This window comes from Mustelus asterias, chromosome 8, assembly GCF_964213995.1.
Source record: "Mustelus asterias chromosome 8, sMusAst1.hap1.1, whole genome shotgun sequence".
NCBI lineage: Eukaryota > Metazoa > Chordata > Chondrichthyes > Carcharhiniformes > Triakidae > Mustelus > Mustelus asterias.
Genome location: NC_135808.1, coordinates 51,931,096 through 51,945,316, shown reverse-complemented (window position 1 = coordinate 51,945,316; position 14,221 = coordinate 51,931,096). Strand labels below are relative to the sequence as shown.

General features: G+C 43.2%; 1 protein-coding gene across 9 annotated transcripts in view; it reads left to right on the top strand.

Annotated features, from left to right (window-relative positions):
- cep350 (centrosomal protein 350) overlaps window positions 1–14,221 on the top strand; it is a 206,232-nt gene that overhangs the window by 39,455 nt on the left and 152,556 nt on the right. For 8 of the 9 annotated variants that reach the window (XM_078217956.1, XM_078217960.1, XM_078217962.1 and 5 more), the window contains exons 2-5: window positions 778–863; window positions 7,532–7,575; window positions 10,506–10,620; window positions 12,486–12,657. In XM_078217956.1, the coding sequence (XP_078074082.1) occupies window positions 791–863; window positions 7,532–7,575; window positions 10,506–10,620; window positions 12,486–12,657 (404 nt within the window). In that variant the 5' untranslated portion in view covers window positions 778–790. The remainder of the gene's footprint in view (window positions 1–777; window positions 864–7,531; window positions 7,576–10,505; window positions 10,621–12,485; window positions 12,658–14,221) is intronic. The other variant, XM_078217961.1, reaches the window with a different exon arrangement.

Sequence of the window (14,221 nt, the reverse complement as noted above, 5' to 3'; positions counted from 1 at the left end):
AAGTGTGGATTTGTGACCTTCAGAAACTGGGCTAAGGAGACTTCGTTCCATTACATGGGTTCCATTTCAACCTTGATCCCAGCTGATATGACACATGGTTATTGAGGTCCTGCAAATCTGGCTCCCAAAGTCCAGGAAATTCAACATTATTTGTAATTTAATTTCTGCTTTGTTGGTTTGGCCAGTTAGCATTTTGTGGATCTGGATGTTTGGAAATGGCTACGTTTGGCATCATTGCTTTATTGGCGGAAGCATTTCAAATCAGGACACATGATCAAAATCCTAAATCTGTTAGCAGCAAAAACAACTTGGAATCTATGTAAGGTAATGGGAATGAGGATTTGATCTCCAAGTGCTGCCCAATGCTCCATGATGTATGTGCAAAAGAGCCAACAAACTTGGATGCTCAGTCTGAATCCACTGTACCAAATCCATTCATGTTTTTGAACATCTGGAATCACTGCATCTCTCACTAGCAATATCTAATGGCTGGAATGATGTATTTGAGCAGCGTAGGACTAGATTGTGCCAAAGTCCCACCTGAGCATACTGACCAGATTTCAACTGTATGCACAATATCTGGCACCCAGAACATCACTATCATTAAATGATATTAACTAAATATTAGTTATTGTTTTTGACCAAATTTCTTGATTAATATCGCAGATCCAAGAGATAAAAAGGAACCTTGAGTTTGGGATTCGCAGCTTGAAATGTAACCAAATTATAACCTGAAAATCAGTGTTGCTAATTTCTCTTGCCTTGCTTTTGTTTTAGGTGAGCTGACAAGATGTGGAACAACAAGTCTAAGAACGCATCCCTGCTAAACCCGGGACTGATGCAGAGTCCGAATACGAGGCAAGGTAGACTGGTGCTGATTTACAAATCTCATCCAGTTAGATTTAGTTCCCCAAACCGCTGTTAGTGATTAAGAAGTCCAGTCTGTGCAACAGAATGGTGATCATGTTGATCATGTGACCAAAGAACCATTATAAAGAAAAGGGTATTCATTTTTACACAGCGACTTTCGTGATCACGAGACATTCCCTAAGGGCCACTCAACCAGTGAAGTATTTTTAAACTGTAGACGTTGTTGTAATATAGAAAGTGCAGCAGCCAATTTGATCACAAAGTTTTCTCAAACAGCAGTGTGATGATTTGTTTTCACGATTTTTCTTTGAGCAATAAATAAAGTAGAGTACTGTGTGCAATTTTGGTCCCCTTATTTGCGAAAGGATGTATTGGCCTTGGAGGGAGTACAGAGAAGGTTCACCAGGTTGATACCGGAGATGAGGGGGTTAGCTTCGGAGGAAAGATTGAGTAGATTGGGCCTGTACTCGTTGGAGTTTAGAAGGCTGAGGGGAGATCTTATAGAGACATGAGATAATGAAGGGGGTAGAGGCAGAGAGATTCTTTCCACTTAGAAAGGAAACAAGAACTAGAGGACACAGCCTCAAAATAAGGGAGAGTCAGTTTGGAACAGAGTTGAGGAGGAACTACTTCTCTGAGGGTAGTGAATCTCTGGAATTCTCTGCCCATTGAAGCAGTGGAGGCTACCTCGTTAAATATGTTTAAGTCACAGGTAGATAGATTTCTGATCAATAAGGGAATTAAGGGATATGGGGAGTGGGCGGGTAAGTGGAACTAAACCACTATCAGATCAGCCATGATCTTATTGAATGGCGGGACGGGCTAGATGGCCTACTCCTCCTATTTCTTATGTTCTTAAAGACACAACATAAGAACTAGAAGCAGGAGTAGGCAATTCAGCCCCTCGAGTCATCCACCATTCAATAAGATCATGGCTGATCTAATCTCTGCCTCATCTCCACCTTCCTGCCCACTCTCCATAACCTTTCATCCCTCTACTAATTGAAAACCTACCTATCTCAAGTTTGTTCCAGTACACTCTGGGGCACAGAATTCCACAGATTCACAACCCTTTGTGTGAAGTAATTCCTCATCACTTCTGTTTCAAGTCTACCACCCCTTAGCCTAGAAAGTCCAACTAGGGGAAGCATCCTCTGTACATCTACTGTCAATCCTCTTAAGCATCTTGTAAACCTCAATTAGATCGCCTCTCATTCTTCTAAACTCTGGCGAGTATAGGCCTAAACTACTCAATCTCGGCTCATAAGACAAGTCCTTCATCCCTGGAATCAATGTTGTGAAACTTCTCTGAACTGCCTCTAATGCATTTACATCCTTCCTCAAGTAAGGGGACCAAAACTGTGTGCAGCACTCCAGATGCAGTCTAATCAGCGCTTTATATGTTGCGGCAGCACTTTTCTACTTTTATACTCTAGTCTATTAGCAATGAATGCCAAAATCCATTTGCATTCTTTATTACCTGCTGCACCTGCATATTAACTTTCTGCGATTGTGCACACGGATACCCAAATCCCTCTGCACTGAAGCATTTTGAATTTCTCTCTTCCACCAACAAAATTGGATAACCTCTCAGTTATTCACGTTAAATTCCATCTGCCAAATTTTGACCCACTCACTTAACCTATCCATATCCATTTGTCAAATTTCATATTTCCTCATTGCGACTTGTTTTCCTACCTATTTTAGTAGCCAGGGCATTGAGGATAGCTCCCCTTCAAAATAGTGATATGGAATCTTTTTCAAGGAGTACATGGGGGTGTCAACCTTGATTTTTGTTCTCAATTCCTGGAATGGGACTTGAACCGACAACCTTCTGACTCTGAGGCAAAAATGCTAACCACTGAGCAGAGCTGACAGTAAATGGTGGGTGGGTTCTGAAGTTCAGTTTCAAATTGCCTCTTAAAGGTGCATTATCACCAGGGACTGCTCTCACTGAGTTCTGTTCTTGCTGGAGTGTTGTCTGCTTGCTGAGTTACCTCAGCAGAATGACCATTCCTCATTTGTGAGTCCAGATAAGTGTCAGAATAGGTCACAAAATAGCAGAGAACGCCAGGGTCAAATCTAGGCCATGTACCCAGAAATACAGTGTTTCAGCAACCAACAGGCAGTGTGAAGGTATTGAATGTGCTTTCCAAATAGTTTTGCAAACTTGTAAACTACTGCCCCAGCTCCAACCTCCCTTCTCCCTCCAAACTCGAATGTGTTTTCATCTCCCAAATCTGTGCCTGTGTTCCCTGAAGCTCCATGTCTAAATCCTTCTCATCGGGCTTTCTGTCCTGCCGCAGTTTTAAAACAGCACTTATGAAAGTCACAAATAACATCCTGTGAAACTTTCCCTCCTTGTCCTTCTCGAGCTTTGACTCAATGACCACACCATCTTTCTCCAACACCTCTCCACTGTTGTCCAGCTGGGTGGAACGACAATTGCTTGGTTCCATTGTTAACTCTTTTGTAATGTGGAGATGCCGGCGTTGGACTGGGGTAAACACAGTAAGAGTTTTAACAACACCAGGTTAAAGTCCAACAGGTTTTTTTGGTAGCAAATACCATTAGCTTTCGGAGCGCTGCTCCTTTGTCAGATGGAGTGGAAATCTGCTCTCAAACAGGGCACAGAATAGCCTCTGATCTTCGGGTAAGCGTTCTCCAAGGCGGCCTTTACGCCACGGCAGCGCAGAGTCGCTGAGCAGAAACTGATAGCCAAGTTCCGTACACATGAGGACGGCCTAAACCGGGATGTTGGATTTATGTCACACTTTCAGTAACCCCCACAGCTTGCCTCCTGGACTTGCTGGCTGTCCTGTCTGGAGACAATACACATCTCTTTAACCTGTGCTTAATGCTCCCTCCAATCACATTGTCTGTATCTTTAAGATCTGGTTGGTTGTAGGGATTTGCATTCTAATCAGTATTCTGTAACTTGATTTTGTGTCTCTGTGCCCTGTTTGAGAGCAGATTTCTACTCCATCTGACGAAGGAGCAGCGCTCCGAAAGCTGATGGTATTTGCTACCAAATAAACCTGTTGGACTTTAACCTGGTGTTGTTAAAACTCTTACTGTGTAAACTATTTTGTAACCAGAGGATCACCTGCAGTGATGTCTGTTTTTGCTCCTGCACTCTGCTGTCTTCAAGGATTAATTCTTAGTTCCCTCCTAACTTGATATACACGCTGTCCCCCAGCAACATCATCAAAAAGCACAGCATTAGCTTTCATGTGTATGCTGAAGACCCCCAGCTCTACCTTACCATTATCTCTCTTGACTCCTCTACTGTTAAATTATCAGACTGCTTATTTGACATCCAGTACTGTGAGCAGAAATGTCCTCCAGTTAAATAATAGGTAGACTGAAGCCATTGTTTTTGATTCCCGCTGGTAAATCATTCCATAGCTACTAACTCCACCCCTCCCTGCCGTAACTGTGTGAGACTGATCCAAACTTTGCAACCTTTGTGCCATTTGTCTCCCAAGATGAGCTTCCAACTATTACATCCATGCCATCACTGAGACTACCTATTTCTTCCCCGTGTCATCAATGGACTCCACCCATGCTCAGCTGATCTGCTGCTGAAACCCATACCTGTGCCTTTTTTTAGCTTTAGACTTGGCTATTCTAATGCATTTCTGACCAGCCTTCCACATTCTTCCTTCCATAAACTGATCTATAATGGCCCCTTGTTAAGCAGTTCTTTGTTTAAAAATGTGCGTCCTTGTTTTCTAGTCCCTGATAGCCTCATCCCTCCTTGTCTCTCTCACCTCCTCCAGCTGCACAACTTTGAAATATGAGCGCTGCTTTCATCCTAGCCTCTTGAATATTCCCAATTTTAATTTAATTTTAACAGTTATGGTGGCAAGTGATTAGCACTGCCTGCTTAAACGCTGTGGAGATGCTGGCGTTGGACTGGGGTAAACACAGTAAGAAGTCTCACAACACCAGCTTAAAGTCCAACAGGTTTATTTGGTAGCAAATACCATAAGCTTTCGGAGCACTGCTCCTTCGTCAGATGGAGTGGATATCTGCTCTCAAACAGTGCACAGACACAGAAATCAAGTGACAGAATACTAATTAGAATGCAAATCTCTACAGCCAGCCAGGTCTTAAAGGTACAGACAATGTGGGTGGAGGGAGCATTCAACACAGGTTAAAGAGATGCGTATTGTCTCCAGACAGAACAGCTAGTGAGACTCTGCAAGATCAGGGGGAAAGCTGTGGGGGTTACTGATAATGTAACATAAATCCAACATCCCGGTTTCGGCCGTCCTCGTGTGCGGAACTTGGCTATCAGTTTCAGCTCAGCGACTCTGCGCTGTCGTGTGTCGTGAAGGCCGCCTTGGAGAACGCTTACCTGAAGATCCAAGGCTGAATGCCCGTGACTGCTGAAGTGCTCCCCCACAGGAAGAGAACAGTCTTGCCTGGTGATTGTCGAGCGGTGTTCATTCATCCATTGTCGTAGCGTCTGCATGGTTTCCCCAATGTACCATGCCTCGCGACATCCTTTCCTGCAGCGTATCAGGTAGACAACGTTGGCCGAGTTGCAAGAGTAGGTACCGTGTACCTGGTAGATGGTGTTCTCGCGTGAGATGATGGCATCCGTGTCGATGATCCGGCACGTCTTGCAGAGGTTGCTGTGGCAGGGTTGTGTGGTGTCGTGGTCACTGTTCTCCTGAAGGCTGGGTAGTTTGCTGTGGACAATGGTCTGTTTGAGGTTGCGTGGTTGTTTGAAGGCAAGAAGTGGGGGTGTGGGGATGGCCTTGGTGAGATGTTCGTCTTCATCAATGACATGTTGAAGGCTCCGGAGGAGATGCCATAGCTTCTCCGCTCCGGGGAAGTACTGGACGACGAAGGGTACTCTGTCCACCGTGTCCCGTGTTTGTCTTCTGAGGAGGTCGGTGCGGTTTTTCGCTGTGGCACGTCGGAACTGTTGATCGATGAGTCGAGCGCCATATCCTGTTCTTATGAGGGCATCTTTCAGCGTCTGGAGGTGTCTGTTGCGATCCTCCTCATTCGAGCAGATCCTGTGTATTCGGAGGGCTTGTCCATAGGGGATGGCTTCTTTTACGTGTTTAGAGTGTCTACAGCTGGCTGTAGAGATTCGCATTCTAATTAGTATTCTGTCACTTGATTTCTGTGTCTGTGCACTGTTTGAGAGCAGATATCCACTCCATCTGACGAAGGAGCAGTGCTCCGAAAGCTTATGGTATTTGCTACCAAATATACCTGTTGGACTTTAACCTGGTGTTGTGAGACTTCTTACTGTGCTTAAACGCTGCCAGAGACCTGGATTCAATTCCGGCTTCAGGTCACTGTGTGGAGTTTGCACTTTCTCCCCATGTCTATATGGGTTTCCTCCGGGTGCGCCAGTTTCCTCCCACAGTCCAAAGATGTGCGGGTTAGATTGATTGACCATGCTAAATTGCCCCTTAGGGGGATTAGGAGGGTAAATATGTGGGGTTATGGGGAGAGGACCTGGGTGGGATTGTTGGCGGTGCAGGCTTGAAGGGCCAAATGGCCCCCTCCTGCACAGTAGATTCTATGATTCTATAATTGCTGCACAGTTGGTCGCGTGTCTTCAGTTGTCTCGGCCCTTGGCTCTGGAATTTGTTCCCTAAATTTCTCCACACCTCAACTTCATCTTCCTTTAAGATGCTCCCTCTTTGACCAAGCTTTTGGCCAACTGCCCTATTATCTCTGTATGAGTTGGTGTCCAATTCTGCTTTAATACACTCCTGTGAAGTGCCTTGCCACCTTTTTTTACTAAGTTACAGGTGCTATTTAATTGCAGCTTGCAGTTCAAAACATGTTCCAAGTATATGGCCAAGTGTGATATCAGTTAACAAATCCTGGTGTGAATTTCAAATACAGTGAAACATTGTGGAGATTCCAAAATTGCAGTTTTGATTATGTGTTTTTGCTAAGTTCTGTGAATTGAGTGGGGATTGCAGTGTCCTGGATTTGAGAGTGCAAAAAATAGCCCAGGTTCATTGGAAATGGACATTCTAGCCTATTTTTTTTAACATACCAGTCAGAGTACTGGTATTGAATTGGTTATTGGGAAATGCAATGATATCCCCTCGAGTGGCTGAGGGCCACTGGGTCATTGCTAGGAAAATGATTTATTCTGGATCTAAACATGCTGTATCTGATCCGTTAGCACCTATTGTTGGATATTTCCTTGCATGGTACTGGCATCACTCACCTCATTGGACATAGTCAACTGGCACAGTGACAACACTAAAACCAAAGCTGAAATTGGCAGGGCCAGATTGTCGCCAGCAGCCCTAGTTTGAAGTGCAGGCAAAACAAATTCAGAGATCCACCTGGATTCGGTTGGCGTGGCTGATTGAGCGTAGTTGCCCAGAATGCTATGAAAACTCCTCAGATCAAGTGAGCTCTTCTCTCACTGGTTCAGCATACGGAATAAAATCGTTCTAAATAGTAATACATTTACTGGGTTTCCTGGGTAGAAACTTTCCCAATCAGACAGACTTATAATTATAAAAATACAACCCCACCCTCTAAATTAAAAATGGACAAATTGGAGGGTGGGGAGGGTGGTGGGGTGGGAGCAAGAGGACTTGAGATGCAAAATGTTAGGTTACAAGTTGTAAATGTTTGAAATGTAATAGTCTTTTTTGTGTTTTAGATTTGGCCTCGGCATGGGATACAGTCAATCAGACCAAAGCTGCTGTAAGTATCTCAAATGGTTTTACCTTTTTGTAATTCATAGCGTCACCACACCTGCTTCCCCTGCCTCCCAAATTATGTCAATTAGTGTCCAGCACGGTGTTCCTTCTCTTAAACTTGGCAAAAACCATTGAGAATGGCGTTTGTTTCTTCTGGTTCCGAAATTCAGTAAAGAATTGAAATGTTTACTCGGATCAAGCTGTTAAAATTAGTGGTGACTGGTCATTGTTTTGGAAAGTAACATCATAACGTTCAGCAGGTGCTGGACAATTCTAGATTTTTAAATATGCTCAGAGCACCAACTTTGACATTGAAATAAACTGATGTTTCAATAATACATATTCAGGGTTTTGTAACATTATCTCTACTGCTGTGAAATAGCAAGTTAGATTTTTCACATCTCCTCTGCCCCAGCTTCATGATTCTCTTACCTCACTTTATTTCTATCTGCTATAATCATTCTTTGTACTGCAACATTTGTCTTGTTTAAAACTCTTGCCTTTGAGGCTCACTGTCCATTTTCGATCTGAGAGCTGAATTTTATATTGATCCCTAGCTTCCAGGATTTGAACTTTGAATATTGACACAGTATCTGACTATGATGCGGTTGAACTTTGAGCTAATTTTGTCCTGTCACACACACACCTGTTCAACATGTAAAGCATCAATGGACATTTTTGCTTAAAAGAAAATTGGATGCTAGTTCTGACTGACTTCAGTGTGCTTTCCATCCTACATACACATTACCTTGTGTGATTTTCCTATGGCTGTTTCCTATGCTGTTCTTTATCTCCCTCAACTTCTTTCTATAACATGGCCTTCCTTCTTTCTGCTGTGGTGTTCTTCTTCTCAGGTCCTTTCCTAATCCTGAACCATATGTTGCTCTGTGGTATCATTTGCTTATTGGGTCAGTTTTCTTGTCTGTAACCAGAATGCCCAACTCCATTTCTCCATCACCACCACCCTTGAATTTGCAACTGTGACCATTCTACACCTGAGCATTGACAAGAGCAATGCCATCCTGTTCAATCACAAACAGAGTATCTGCATCTGAACTCTGATTCCTGTCCCCTTTCTAAACTTTTACTTAAACTGATGTTGTGGAATCTCAGGATTGTGCACTAGCCTGAACTGAGCATGCTGTCCATCACCAATACCTCGTCTCCTTTTACCTCCAAATCTACCCCTCTCTATCCTTGCTTCATCCCACTACTATTAAAATCTGATTCATGGCCCTTGTCACTTCCAGACTTGATTGCTTTTCTTATTTTTGAATTGATTACTGGGCGATGCTAGCTCGGCCAGCATTTATCGTCCATTCTCATTGGCCCTTAAGAAGGTGGTGGTGAACAGCCTTGAACCGCTGTAGTACGTGTGGTGCAGGTACACCCACAATGCTGTTAGGGAGGGAGTGCCAGGAATTTGATCCAGTGACAGTGATATATTTCCAAATCAGGATGGCATGTGACTTGGAGGGGAGGGTGTTTTTCCCATGTATCTGGTGCCCTTACCTTTCTAGTCGGATTTGGAAGTTGCTGTCTAAGGAACCTTGGTGAGTTCCGACTTTGAATTTTGTAGATTGTACACACTGTGGCCAATGAGTGTCGGTGGTGGAGGGAGTGAATGTTTGTGGAACGGATACCATTCAAGCGGACTGCTGTATCTTGGATGGTGTCAAACTCTTGAGTGTTGCTGGAGCTGCACGCATCTGTAGAGTATTCCATCACATGCTTGATTTGTGCTTTGTATATAATGGATAGACTTTGGGGAGTCAGGAGATGAATTACTCGCTGCAGGATTCCTCGCCTCTGACATGCTCTTGTAGCCATTGTATTTATATGGCTAGTCTAGTTAAGTTTCTGGTTAATGGTAATGCCCCAGGATGTTGGTAGTGGGGGATTCAGTGATGGTAATGCCATTGAATGTCGAGGAGCGATGGTAAGATTCTCTCTTGTTGGAGATGGTCATTGCCTGGCACTTGTGTGGCGCGAATGGTCAGTTCAAGTCTGGGTATTGTTGCATTTGGGCATGGACTGCTTCTGTATTTGAGGAGTTGCAAACAATGCTGAATAATACAATCATTAGCAAACATCCTCACTTCTAATCTCATAATGGAAGGAAAGGTCATTGAAGCAACTGAAGATGGTTGGGTCTAGTACTCTTGGCCCGAACGGACTCTTATAGTGAAGTCCTAGAATTGACATAACTCCAACCATCTCCCTTATGCTAGTTATGGCTCCAACCAGTGGAAAGCTTTCCCCCGATTCCCATTAACGCCTGTTTTGCTAGAGCTCCTTGATGCCAAATGCTGCTTTGATGTCAAGGGCAGTCACTTTCATTGCACCTCTGGAATTCAGCTCTTTTGTCCATGTTTGAACCAAGGCTGTCATGAGGTCAGAAGCTGACTGGCGCTGGCAGAACCCAAACTGAGTATCATTGTCCTCTTTGCTGGCCTCCCAAGTTCCATAGTCTTAATGTCTCACACATTTTGAACTCTGCACCCTGATCCTGCTGACATCACTTCCTGTTGTTACCACTCCCTGTTGTTACTTATCTTGGCTGCCTTTCCTCAGTGCTTCAGTTTCAAAATTCCAATTTATGCATCTGCCTTTGTTGCTTCTCTTTGTCTTTCCAACCTGGTTCTGCCCTTCATCCCAGGTCACATTTTCTGCTCTTCCAGTTGTGCTCTGCTGAGCATTCCTAGCTCCATTTGGCAGTAGAACTATCAGCTGTCTTGTCCCTGCGCTCTGGAATTCCACCCACTGCCTTCCAAGCATCCTCAAAATGTAGCCCTTTGACTGTGTTCCCTTTGGCTAATTCCATTCCAATTCTTGCTCAGGTCTTTCTTAGGATTTTTTGCTACAGCACAGGTAGTTTTTTAAAGCCATATGTTTGTTGTATTTAATTTGTCGTTTATTTTCTTTCACCCCAAGTTGCGGCACATAGAGAACAGGCTGGAAGCTGTACCTACCAGCACTGCAGTGTTAGACACAGTGATGGATACTAAGAAGACTTCGAGCAGTGCTACCAGAAAAATCAGTCGGAAGGGTAAGTGGAAGAGCAACAAAAAAAACCGTTGATAGTACTTGGAGCAGCTATAGCTGTTGATCTTGTGGAGGCCATCATTGATCAATCAGTAGCTTCAGTGAAAACGGGAAAATGGACTTTGAGGCAAAAGAAAAAATCTGGTGAAGTTGCACTTTTTATCAAGTTAATTTAGTGGATCGGCATGCATTGCCATTTTGCAAAGGTTTGTTAGCACTTGAGGTATAGATTGAGGCTATGAAATCGCTTCCTTATCTTATTTGTGGAACTTCTTGGATATGCCCCATCAGGCAAAATGAGTTCTCCGTCCCCTCACTGAAGTGGCCAGTCTGTATTTATGAGACAATGGGTTTTCAAGCAGTTATTTAGTATGTGTTGTAACTACTTGTAAAAACTGTTGTGTGTACAATTCAAAATTAAGGTTCTTGGAAAAGATGAGATGCATGTTGGGGTTTGTGTATTCTGCTCAAAGCAGGTCCTTGGATCATCGTCGGCTAGTATTTCATCTGGAGCTGTTTTCCTTGGAAATTTTTGTCTCTGCTGGTTTGCCATTGCCTTCCATTCTCGGGGCAGGGCGAGGTGATAGGTCCCATGTCCCTCAGCTGGAACGGGAATTGAACCTGCACTTGTGGCATTATTCTGAAACACACACTAGCTAACTGAGCTAGCCAGCCCCCAGTAATAGTTGTGCCACTGTGATATTTATTTAATTCTCTCAATTTTTTCATTTTAATATTGCACCTCCGAATGTTTGCCTTTCATTGACTAGTGCTGCAAATTGCCTTAATTCTCTGATATTGTCTTGTCTTATCATTGCTAATGTGGATGTTGGATAAACAATATATTTTCTCATCAAGTTCACTGCAGACAATTAAGTTAGTATTTTCTGGCTTTGGCAAAAGAGTGCATGTCGATAGCACAAGCTCATTTGCACTGTCCAGAGAGCTTAAGCTTCAGATATAAGGTACCGTGTATATTCATGGTGAGTGACTCACACAAGACAAATAGTTGACTTTCACGCTCCAAAGAAAACCTATGACCCATGTATAAAAAAGTGATTCATAGATTGCAGAAAAAATATAGTACAAAAACAGACCATTCATCCCAGCCATTCCATACTGGCAATTATGCTCCAGTCCAAGCCTCCTCCCATCCAACAACCTAAAACTATCAGTGGCTTGAAATAACTCATTTAAATATTGTTTGTTGCTCAGTTTAAGTTCCAATTGAAATTTGAATGGTAATGTCTTGAACCTGTTCTAACTCTGACCCGGTTCACTTATCAGCAGTTAATAAAAGAAAAATGTATGTTAGCAGTTTGTGTCAGCACTTTATCAAATGGGGAAATGTCTGTCAGTCACAGCGCTGTTGTAGACTTCCATCCACCGGTGGGCAGTGTGACGCAAATTGTACAGGCCTTTTGCCTGTATATTCCAGTGCTGCTTTGACCAGCCTCCCCCACCTTGTGGCCTCTGTAAATTTGAGTTCATCCAAATCCAAGCTTGCACAGTGCTCTCCAGCCATCACTTATTGTGCTTGCTGACCTCCATGTAATGGTTTGGCGTTGCCTTGATTTAAAAAAATTCTCATCCTTGCTTTCCTATCCCTCCATGGCTTTGTCTTTCCCTTTCTCTGTAACCGCCTGCTCTTTCCATGTGGCCTACCACATCTGATTTATTGCTTTTTGTTTTAATGCATGGCATTCAAGGAGATGAATGAGGGAGAAGAATAAGCTTCCCACCTCTCTCATACACATGCTGACAGTAGTCTTTTTCTTGTAACTCGTGTGGGCTAACTGAATCCCGTGATGGTGATAGGGGAAGGAATGCATACTCTTTATTTTTATATCTTTTTCCTGTTTCTGTCAGATGGAAGGTACCTGGAGGATTCTGCGGCCGGTGCATCAGCCGTCAAGTCCAGGAGTCGCAGCAAATCAAGGAAGGACAAAACATCCCGGAGCCCCCTGAGATCTACCACTCTGGAAAGCAACATTAGGAAGAGCAGCCGAGTAGAATTCAGGGATCCATTAGCTGCATATAGGTATGAGCAGGGCTACACATTTCCTGTCAGTCATTTTCTGTTATGAGTACATAATGTAAACTTGTTAGACTGCAGTTAGACTGTTCTGGCACTGAGGGCAGTACAAAGTCAACACTGGCAGTATATGAAGAGGCAGTTCCCATTATCAACGTGAACATCAGAATTTTTAAAGGACATGTTAGAATAATAGAATGTATGACTCCAATTATCCATTTCCTTGTAGCCCTACTTCTCGTGGATTACTTTTGGTCTTTACCCCATGTTCATTACCCTGGGAGTTCGCCTAGTGATGAAGATTTAGACCATTGACCAGCTCATCAGAGCTATTGAGCTTTTATGAAGAGGGGCACTGAGTCCTCAAATAATGTAAAACTGTCACAAATCATCGGTTAGGCTGCAGTTAGAACGTTGCCACCAATTTTGGGAACCGCAATCCGTTGTGTACATTATTTTATCACTCACCATTTTATTGAAAGTTTGGCTACAATATTACAAACCAAGATTTCAACATATGTTCCAACATCCAATCTTGTGTGGTCCAGTGTGGATAACAATTTCAGATGAATGGAATAATAAAGCAGAATGTTAAATAGGATGGAAATGCATGTTGGGCGCAAACTTCACTTGAAGCAAAAGGTTAATTCAATTTTTTGTTATAAGTGGCACATTTCGTCTGCACGCCGCCTAGGGTAATTACAGTAACACGCTGTTCACAGTAGGAACAGAAGTCAGCCTAATGTGTCTGCTCAAGACATGGAAATTACTTTGGCTAAGATAAACATATAAATTGAGAACAGAAGGAAACCTTCTTTGGCAGTGAAGGTCACTATGCTTTTGCCAACTTGTCACTACAGTTTCACAGCCGCCGACCCTTTGACCAATTTGCCAATTCTTCACATGTAAGCTGAGAGAGTGTCGACATACAATTGACTGTTGGATGGACCAGTTCTAATCAACCTCAGTCTTTTCCTCAGCTAATGTGTGTTTGTGCAAATATGTTTTCACCATCTGACTTTGGGTGGTGGTGGTGGTTCGCTAATAAGACCAATTTTGTTGCTCCTGTCGTCACCTTAATTGAAATGAAAATACTTAGGTTCAGTTACTGGTCTTCCTGTTGTCTCTGCTAACTGAGCTATTATAGAGTCATGGCTCAATGACAGTGTCATTTCATGTTTATTTTAGGAGTGCTCCAGGAAACTTGTGAATTTCAATACTTGAGCCCAAATGATCCTTTCAAACATTTTTGGTCTGTCAAGCCCAAGTTTCTTTCCTTGGTATAAAAACAAAACTGTTGATGCTGGAAATCTGAAATGAAAACTGAAGATGCCCAGTATTTGCTTTGAACCTGTTGATCTCCAACTTTTTTTCAGTGCTGGTGAAAGGTTATAGACCTGAAACATGAGCTCTGAAGTGCTCTCACCGCAGATGCTGCCAGACCTACTTAGTATCCTCCACATTTTCTGTTTTATTCCACTTTCCTTTGCTGACCGAAATGGGAAAGGTTTTGATTCCTTGTGCTTCCTGGCCTCTATTGTTTACATGACACTGGCACTTTGCTCGGTCT